Genomic DNA, 10,650 nt, shown 5'->3' on the forward strand with positions numbered 1-10,650 from the left:
TTTTCTGCTGGGGGAGGCGTGTTCAGTTTTGTCAGGCTGTGCAACAGGCAGGTTTGCAGGCGCCGCGTACGTAAAATAAAAAACTAACCAGACTCTCGTCTGTCACGCAGGTCACAGGCCTTTCCAGTGCAGATACTGCCCGTACAGTGCCTCTCAGAAGGGAAATCTGAAGACCCATGTTCTCTGTGTCCATCGCATGCCTTTTGACAACAGCCAGTATCCCGACCGCAGGTTCAAGCGCTCCAGAGTTGACTCCGAAGCTTCTGGGAATTTGGAGGAACCTGCAGCTGTCAAACCAGGGAGCTCAGCAGAGCTAACGGAGGAGGGCAGCAAGGCCCAGGAGTGATGCAGCTCGGCAGATCCGTCTCCATACTGCAGTAGCCTCTTACACCGGATTTAGCTATGCGTTTGGGTGAGGGTCAGCTAACTGCCTTCCAAGTGAAAGAATGGTGTGCAAATTCCCAGAAGCGCACAGGATGCTGAAAACATTCAAATATGTGTATATGTGCACGTACACACACACACGCACATATATATATATTTTTACACACACACAGAGGCATTCAGTCATACACACATTGAATATATATCTACTTACACACACACACACAAAATTCACACATTCCATACGTGTGTGTGTGTGTTTAAATATATATATTACACACGCAAAATAAATTTCCAGCCCTTGAAAATGGCTGCTAAACTGTTACCTGGCAACAAGTACTTCCAAACAATGTAGGTGGGATAATAAGATGATTTAAAAATGTTAGGAGGTTGTTAGTTATTTGAAAAGCAGGGCAATTTCAAACTTTAAAGTGGTCTTTGTCCAAAAATAATGCTCTTAACAGAAAAATGATACCGTCTAAATGATTTAGTGTTGCCTTGAAGATTGAGGGGCTGTGTTTTCATTGTTGAAAACACCTTTATAATATGACACCAGCTGCTGTCATTTGCCTAGCATAGTAATGAGATGTGTTGGTAGACTGCCATGGTGCCAGTCTGACTGGAGCTGTCATTGCAGAGAAAATCAATTCAAGTGGTGTTGCAACTGCAGTATAGGAGAAACCTTAGACGGCCCATAAGCTAGGGTCAGTACTGACCTATTTTGAAAAGTATTGTGATATTACATTTTCTTTTTTTTTTTTTTTTTTTTTTTTAAAATATACAGCCAAATGAATCAATGGTTAGAAAAAATCTGCGGCCCAATGTGTGACTGCAGTTTTGAAATGTAATTCCATTTTTTGTAATCATCTTGCAGTATTGAGGGAAATGCTTTTATTCTTTTTTTTTTCCTTGTTGATGAAGAAGTACGTTGCTATAAAAGTAGAAGTACAATATATAGAAATATTGTTTAGTGAAACTAGTCAACCTTATCTATAGAAGGTGCTGGTGAGAAACAGAATTTTATTACATAGAAGGTTGGTAATTTTTTCTTTTCTTCTTCTGTTCTTTTCTTGTTTTCTTTCAAACTTCCTTTAAATTCCTTTTTTTTTTTTTTTTAATACTTAAATGAAGGATTCCCCAGTCATGGTTAATTTTCATCTGTTAGTTTTTGTAAGTGTTACAGACATAGTGCAGAAGTTTCTTCTGGAGCAAGCTCTTATAAAGTAGCTTGACCTAAAATATGAATCCAAACTTCCTGCTCTTTGTCTCTAATGAAGAAAAGTGTTTTAGCGGATATTTCTTTGGTTTTGTAAAACAAATGTGTTCTATATTTTTGCAGATTTTAGCTTTTTTACTGATTGGATGCTCCAAATTTCGTAAGGTCTTTGCCACATAGGAAGCTTTTGAGAGACTGTAATGAACCACATACCTAAAAAAAAGTAAGAAAAATAATTAAAGGTTTATTCTGAAATTCTCTGAATGGCATAAAATTTTAGCCTTCTAATGTACTTCCTTTGATAGAAGCAAAATTGGTGCTGTTTATTGTGATGGTAGAGAAGTATTAACTTCTTCTAAAACAAAATCATCCAGACTTTAAAAAAAAAAAAAAAGAAAAAAAAAAGTCAATATTTCTTTGCAGGCTGGGAGCACAGAGTAAAACCCCAGGGCCTTAAAACTTCAGCTCTGCCTAAAGCAGTTTACAAAAAATACTAAACTGCAATCAATGTAAATAAAATTCTTAGCGCTACCCTGAGACTGGAAAAAAAATCTCAGGCTAATAAGGAATACGGTTTGCATATGCTGTCGGAAAGGATGTCATCCAACTGAAGTTTCAGTTTAAATGAGGTCACTGCGTAACTTGGACCCATCTGGCACAGAGCAAGCTGCTTTTCTTGTTTTTCTAGTATAGTTCTCACTGCCTTACTTAAATCGAGTTGATAAACTTAATGCAACTGTTTCTATGATCCTAGATAAAGGATTGAAATGTTATTGAAACTTTCTGACTGTAGTAAGCTTTAGGATTTTAACTGCACTACTGTGTTTGGTGACTGTGTCAGTCGCTTGCTTTTGTGTGTTTGCGCCGCCTTCAGTATCTTAGCAAAAAAAAAAAAAAAGAGAGAAAAAAAAAAAAGAAACCACCCCCCACATTCCATTTCTTGCACTTTTTGAGCTCTTTCAGTATTCTTTTGTGTCTTCTGAGCATTTTCAGATACGACAGGCAATAATTCTGTTTGTGACACTGGAAACATCTCCCGCTCCTTGTGATGTGTGTGTTGATTCCATTTGGTCGGGTGCTACTGTCCCTATCCTCCCCTCTGACATAGCCCTTTTTTCCAGAACATTTGTAACTTGTAATACAAACAAGTGACAGCAGCAGTGATGCATTGTCAGTTTCTGAATATCATCATGCTTCTCATATCTAAACATGTCAAGTTTTTTCTCTGTAACTTCTGTAGTCTGTGATACTGGTCATAATACTGTCTACATTCCTACACAAAGAAAAATTTCTATCTTGGAGGAAATCTGAGATCAATAGAGTAGAGGATTTTGTTGCTATGCTTGTAAGAATTAGAAAACTTTGTATTTAAAGTTTATTCTTGGTCATTATTTATTATTATAATACATCAGTTGACAGAACTTTATTCTGGTATAGAAGTATTAAAAGTTGTTTTTTCAGCAATGACTGTTTTCTTTCTGCTGTTAGAATAAAAACGTCTTTGAAGCAGTACAGTTTTATCCAGTGTTTTACGCAATAAAACCTCTACCTCTGAAAAAAAGTTTTCCTACTTGCTTATGTTTATTAGGAACAGTTAAAACATTATTTTCTGCAGCTTTGTCAGATTTAAAAAAAAAAAAATTAATGTCAGTAAATTCACAGTTGTTAGGCAGTTACTGGAGTGTATTATGCTGGGTGTGTGTGCTCAGTCCACTTATTAATCTGAACAAATCTATATACAGTATATACATATATATATTATATATATTGTGCTTAATTAAAAGACTGTGGAAATCTGTTTAGCATGTAGTAATAATTGTTTTATATACTACTACTTATGTACTATAGAAAAAGTCTTGGGGTCTATCAAGCTTTGATTTGAAAGTGTTTGAAGTGTGTATCATACACTATGATGTATAAAGTCATGTTTTCACATTAAAAAAAATTGTTTGTATAGATCATATATTTGGCTTTAGAAAATTGTGAGGTTTATTGTTATGGTGCATGTTAAGAAAGCTGCCCACACTTCAAAAAATGTGCAAGTGTGAGAGTGCTCCCATTCTCCTGGATGAATCTTTATTCTTCCTGTTTAAGGTTCTATTTGCACATTTGAAAGCAAATAAATGAAAGAATTTTTCACTTCTTACAAAAAGTAAAGACGATTAACATCAAAAAAAGATGCACCAAATCTGAGAAACTATAGCAAGTATGGGGAGGAGAGAGGAACGTGGCCTTGCACAAAAAAAGCTGAGAAGAAACACACATTTGGAGAAGGGAAATTTTAACGTTAGATGAAGCCAGTCGTACCCACAATAATAATGTTATGCTGTAGCTTGAATTCTCCAGTAGATAAAGGTACAAAAATTGTCTAGAAGGGTTAAGAATCAAAGCGTAATGTCATGGAAATTCAGTTATTCAGTAGCTGAAAGTTGCAGCGAGGAGTTGATGTTACCCTTGGATTGGTGGAGTGCGTGCGCGGCAGAGTGAATCGCGGAGCTGGTGCCAGATTCACTAGTGTCAAATGTCACGGGGTCTCTTCACCTGCGGAGAATAAAATCTGTAATGCATCAAATTTAAATCAAAATCCAATAAGTTAATGAACAATTTTTGTGTTTTGCAAAGTTTAGGTCTTTCACACCCTCTCTTGGTGGCAACCAGTCTTCTTAGGCAGAAAGTTGTAGCATGTAAAAATGTCGCTTGAGGGTGGATGAGCACCAGGCTTAGAGCTGAACTCTGCCTCACTGCAGGATCGTTGTCCTTTCAGGTAATTGCTGTGCCCTGGAGCTGGGGAGAAACAACTGTTTGGGGCGAGGGCGGGGGGGTGTCCCAAAGATTTTCCAGCCTTCTGGTTTCAATAGACCATAAATGAAAATGTGAAAGCCCGATTAAGGAGCAATGACCGTGTCATTGCACATCCGTGGAAATGCTTACAAACACAATCTCCTTTATGGTCCTGAATGTCTGCTAGGAACCAAACGTTAAACAGTACATATATGCTCTAGGAAACACTAAAAATGACCGCCAAGTGGCCTTGTACCACAAAGCGTGGCATCAGCCGCCAAGGCAGTCCATGGGAAGGAAGGTCTGAAAGAGAAACGCGGTTGTCTCACCTAAGTCTGTTTGCGGAGATTTTTGTTACCCAGCAGCTGGTCGCCAGTCTTCCTAATGCTGATTGTGGGTGTCTTGACAAGAGTCTTCCCACCTAACATCAGAAGGCTGCTCTCAGCTCTAAGATAATGTTTCTTCTTGAAACTTTTATAAGGACTATAACCCCTCTGTCTATTGTAATTTGGGAATTGAATATTTCCCCTCTCTGTTTAACATCTGTATTGTAACAGTATATTATAAAAATCTCACCTTGTGTATTGTAAGCATGATCCCAGTGAAATTATTCTTAAGTATTGTGTTTTTCATTTCTGGATATCGCTGCTTGGCATGATCCACCACAGTGGAAGTATGTTTCCGTGGGGAAGCCCGGGGAGGGGGAGGAGGGAAGGTAAAGCTGTGGTGTAATGTCCTATTGAAAATGTCACCCAGCTGAGCGTTATAAGGGCTGAGAAGTTCTGCAGCTCCTTACCTGTTGGTGTTGCTCAGGTATTGTTTGGGGGCTTTTTGTTGTGGTTTTTTTTTAAAACCAAAAGGGTCTTAGTGAACAGGGAAATCACAGGAAAAGAGGAAGAAGAAAATTTAAATGATCCCAGAGTGAACTGTTTTGCTGTTAATACAGAAATACAGAGCAAGACACATTTAATGGGCTCTATTTTTTATTATACTATGCTGAATAATTAAGTTTGAGGCTAAGTGTCACATAGATTTATCTTTTAATTAAAAAAGCATGGTTCACGCATATTTGAGTGGTAGTCCAAATAAATGCAATATAGAAATTTATGTTTGTTTATCTAGGTGTTAATTACCTAGAGATTGTTCTGGATTACTTCTTTTTATAAAGTGTCATAGGCTCATGTCACAAGTAATAAAGCTTAACAGTGGAACCTTATCAATTTGCTAACTATAACGCTAGTGTGACCTGGAGGAAAGGAGAAAAAAACCCAACTTTGGAAAATGTTCTCTGTGTGCACCCCATTCAACACATAAAAATGTGTGGTGAACAAAGCAATCATTTTTAAAATGTTCTCATAAGTAAAAGTACAAATATATCTTCAGTGTTTTACAGCCTTTCATACATGTAATTATTTATATAACATACCGTTATTTATGCCCGTGTACTACATGTTGTGCAAAGATAGACATGGCAAGCAACAAAATGTAGTTTACCTGGTGGGCAAGCTATTCATTTAATGTATGAAGTAACACTTGCAAAGACCGAACACTATATTTAAAGTGAGATGTAGCAGATGTGATTTTCTTAATATTTTAAAGGTTTTACAGCGTTGCTAGCAACCAAGAGGACGGGAAAAGCAAACTGAAGTCTAAAGATAAAAGATCTTGCATTTCAGTGGTGCAAACAGAGGGAAAAATTGTGTACAGATGCAAATTGTTCATCAAATTCCCTGTCAGTCTGGTTTTTTCTTTGTTTATGACCAGAATTTATATTACTGCTCCACCGAGCCATGTGGAAGGATGCTGAGCGCAGGCGGAGAAGGCAAACTTCACAGCACATGCAAGCTGAGGGGCTTTTCACCACTAGTGTAAATCAAATGCCATCCACCGTATCACCCCAGGGGAGGATCTGCCCCCAGGATTTGAAAGACTGAGAAATCTTTTTGTTTTTCTCATAGGTGCAAACACCCCTCTCTTTGGGGTTAATTATTTATGCTTTTCTTAGAGTTCTGATGATTTAAAATAATACCAGGTTTCTATGGCACTGTGTTGTGCAGCAGATGTATCTGAGAAACTTCACTTACTGATATCGCAAAGAAATCAATGAAAATTGCTCTCCGTGCTCACAGTCATTAATTCTTACTTGATATCCAGATTCTCAAAATGAGAAGAAGGCTGGAAACAAGGGTTTCTTCTATTTATTACACATCAATTACCCGTATAGATGCAGATACCGCAAGCTTTGTCTCGTGTGCAGACAGTAGTAGTAGGTAAGTTACATCTCAATAGATGAAGTTGAAGGTAAATTTTATCTTTAAAAAAAGCTGCTGAATGTGGGATCTTTAGTGATAACTGAAATATTTTAAATTTTAAAGAACTGAAATTTATATATGTTTATACATAAGTAATAATTGTGTATATACACACAAATACAAACACCCTGCAGTTTTTCTTTTAGTAGGAACCTGATTTAACCCCTTAATTTCTTATTTAGTGTCCTGATGTGTCTGATTTTCAACTCTGTAGAGAAGCCAATAATTCAGCATTTCTGAGCATCAGCTAGTTACTAAGGAGCACAAATATGGACCGAGGGGTTGAAAATCTGAGCCACAGTATGTGATGAATCACTGTAGCTCCTGAAATTCCAGCTGTGTAAAGTTGAAATAATTTGATGGTGAATCAGGCCTATTATTAATGAAGCTAGAGGAAAAAAACCTTCTCTTTGAAAGAGAGAATCTGTGCAGAATACATGTCCTTAAGTTGGGTGGGATATTGCAACACAGAATATGTGATTTCTCTTTAGGATGTACCACTGTGCTTCCTTATTATTTTTAGATTTTATTCTTGGGGGATTGTTTTCTCAATTGTTTTCTGTTTGAAAGAAGCTGATGCATGAATGAGTGAAACACAAGGAGTAATAAAGAAAAATGGAGCTATTAATCCCAACAGAGAAAATCTCTCTTTTGTTAAAAATCTCTCACACAATATCTGTGACTGTGGTACATCCGTCTTCACTAGAGGACTGCTCCCGATTTGTGCTAGTCCTCACCGTGCTGCCAGTGGAAACCAACACCCAGTGTAATGGGAACAGCCTTCAGTAAGGGTCTGCTTCCAGGGAAGACAACTGGTGATTTTCTAGAAAAAAGGTCTGCTGTGAAAAATGTAGGTATCTCCAAAGCTACTTATGATCAATCAGTATTTGTATTGCTTTTGCCAAAGCAATGCGTACTTTCCCCATGGAGCAATGCGTTTGTATCTGTGCACCAATTGCCATTTGTGTGTCTCCTCTCAAACCTTACTGGTGACACTGGCATCACCAAACCCAGCTCACCTATGCACTATGGAAAAGTTTCATTTTTGATTAGCTTTGAAAAACTGGAAGGCTTGTTCATTTTTTCCAAAGCCATTGATCCACCCCATGCTTCCACTGAGCTAAAGCCTCCAAACGCTATCCATTTATGGGAGAAACACCTTGTCGTTAGTATTATAAACGTTGATTCTTTAACACCTGTTCCTTCACTCTCCTTCCATGGGTGTTAATGGCAAAACATTTCTGATGTTCAGAGCAGAGCTGCTATCTGAGCGGCCTGTCAGTGCTCAGTGGTATTTGCTTTAGTGGAAATGCTGCCACCTTCCCACGGCCTCATGGCCATGCTTATTTTCAGTTCACTACAGGGAGTTCAGTAATATCCACCTGAACAAGAGTCAGTTGAGCAGCCGCATGCATTCACAATTAAATCTTAAATGCTTAAATTAATGCAAAAAAGTGCTTGATCCTGCAGAAGTGGGAGGGGAATCTGGAGAGGTTGCCCTGTGCTTTGGGCTCCTTCTGGGAATGATGGCACTCAAAGGTGTGCCTTGCCCAGGTGAAACCGCCAAACTCCTTCTGCTTGGGTAGGGGCTGAGAGGTGCTGATTTACTGCCTGGTACTGGCCAGTCCCACCCCAGGCACTGTAACACAGTGCTTGGCATCCAGCAATTGCCCAAACACAGCCAGTGTAAGGAAATGTGATACTGCTTGCTTAACCCAAATTGGAGAACAGTGTCTCCACAGAAAACCAAGCCCTCATTTCTTCCAGTTAAAACCATTGCTAATCTCCAACTAACATGAAAGCACTAGGGCTGGGGGGCAGTAATTTTCACTCCAGTGAGAATGGAAAAGTGAGCTAATGTGGGACAGCATTTGGCTCAGAGAAGAAAATTAGACCTCATTAAGTCTTTATTTTCAGCTCACACTGAAAATACTGTTTTCCTCCAATGCTTCAGAAACTTGTATTTCAAAGAAGTACTGCACTAAATGAGGGATAACAGAGTAAATGCTGTACACAGGCATATGCTTTAGTCCTGTACGCTGACCATCTCCTCAACCTCCATCACTGTCCCAGACCAGGTAGGTGTCAACCAGCTTTTGTCTGCAGCCAAAGAGGACACAGTTTCCAATTTATCAGACAAAACCGATGCAGAATACAGCACATATTGTTCTATCTACTGCTTCTTCCTATTTGGTCAAATAATTCCTTCCAAACCGCATGGGTGGAAATATGATATGAAAAACTGATGAACCATGCATGTGCCAAAGACCTGGCACCACCTTCGGACAGAGTTCAGGTCGAAGGAGAGACATGTTTTCCTAAGGAGATGGCAAACTGCCAGGCTTGGAGAGGGGGAGATTCAGGATAGGACTTCTTCCGGTGAGGTGGGGTGTGAAGCTGGCCCACATGGGACTGCTCGTGGGTCCTTGCTTGTCCCCTGCCTCAGGCAGGAGTGCTGCCGGGCCATGATACAATGGCCCGGGCAAGGTGCTGAGCTGCACCATCCTCTCTCATGCCCCAGAGAGAGCATAAGCATCTGACAGGGGACCCAGATCCATGCTTGTAGGGCAGGTCCCAACACTGAGTTGTGTCCCAGGACGGGGGCAGAGAGACAAGAGGAGAAAAAGGGAGAAAGACGAGAAAAGGAGACATCGAGATCATCTTTCCTTTCCTTCCTGTAGTGATGTAATCCCCAATTTTCACAAATGAGGAAAAATAGTTGCAGCACTTGTCTAAGTATCTGAATTTACCACCATGTTTCCTCTGTGCATTAAAAAAAAAAGGCAAAAAATCCAACAAATCTAACCCATAGTAAATTCAAATACTGAATTGTAATGTTTGCTTGGTTGCTATTTCTTAGTAGCAACCAACGTGTTAATCACTAGTATATAATTAGATGTCATTTTGGAGCAATTCAAAATCAAACAAAATCTCAACATGCTCTGAACATGTTGTGAAAGTTTACATTACAATTAATTTATGATTACCCAAATGTGCATCCAGTGATCTTAAGTCTTCCTTCATACACTACAAAGAAAAAAGACAACTTCTGTTTCCACACACCTTAATGCCAGAAGGCCCCCAGAGAAATAGCTCTCCTTTAAATAAATGTATTATTTAAATTCTGTTTAAATAGCTGAGCATGAGACGGAGAAATGAGATGAATTTGATAAACTATCCCCTGTGTATCCTTGGACCTGTCTCTCTTCTTTTCCTTGTTTTTTTGGTTTCTGTAAACATCGGGGTTTTCTTTGCTGTCTCTTCAGCAGATAGAAAATTAAGGGAAACCAGTATTATTTCATTTCACACCAATTCACTAGAGCCAAGAGTTAATTTCAGCACGTTTTCTTGAAGGTGAAAAGAAGTGCACATCCTTTTGTCCCAACAGCGAGCCAGTGCCACAAACTGCTGAGTGTTCCCAGCCCTGTCAAAATCAAAGGAACAAGGATGGCTAGCGAGTCATGGGAAATACTGGATGCATTAGTGGATACAGCCAATATGCTGAATTATGGTTGTATAATAAACATACAAGCTGTTGTCTTAGGACACAGCTACAGTAATCACAGTAAGGAAAGTTTTAAAAGCACTCACGCTCCTATCCTTTGTTGCAAACAGGGATAATGTACATAAAATGGTTAACAAATGGCTACACTTTACTCCTTTGCATCTAGAATAGAGAAAACTTTGCTACTTCTGTTAGAACAAGCTGCCGGCTGATGTCTAGTCTTGCTCTTTATGTATGTATCCTATACATGCAAAAACAGAACAGGGAGGAAGATTGTTTTGGGTGTGAAGCGAGAAAGTTGTTTTATGCTTTAATTGCCCATAATGAGCATGGCAAATGCTGAAAGATGCAAGGAAAAGTCTTGTCCAATAATATAGTTCTTTATTACCTTAGGATCCCATCTTCCTAACTATTTCGAGGATGTTGTTAGCAGAGGAAGGCATATTTTTATT

General features: G+C 38.9%; 1 protein-coding gene across 1 annotated transcript in view; it reads left to right on the forward strand.

Moving 5' to 3' along the window:
* The window catches only part of ZNF536 (zinc finger protein 536), a 186,928-nt gene extending 186,582 nt beyond the window's left edge, over window positions 1–346 (forward strand). The window contains exon 4 of the mRNA XM_075715742.1: window positions 111–346. Coding sequence (XP_075571857.1) covers window positions 111–346 — 236 coding nt within the window. The remainder of the gene's footprint in view (window positions 1–110) is intronic.
* Window positions 347–10,650: the final 10,304 nt, after the last annotated feature.

Source organism: Pelecanus crispus, chromosome 8 (assembly GCF_030463565.1).
Source record: "Pelecanus crispus isolate bPelCri1 chromosome 8, bPelCri1.pri, whole genome shotgun sequence".
In the NCBI taxonomy this organism is placed as follows: Eukaryota; Metazoa; Chordata; class Aves; order Pelecaniformes; family Pelecanidae; genus Pelecanus; species Pelecanus crispus.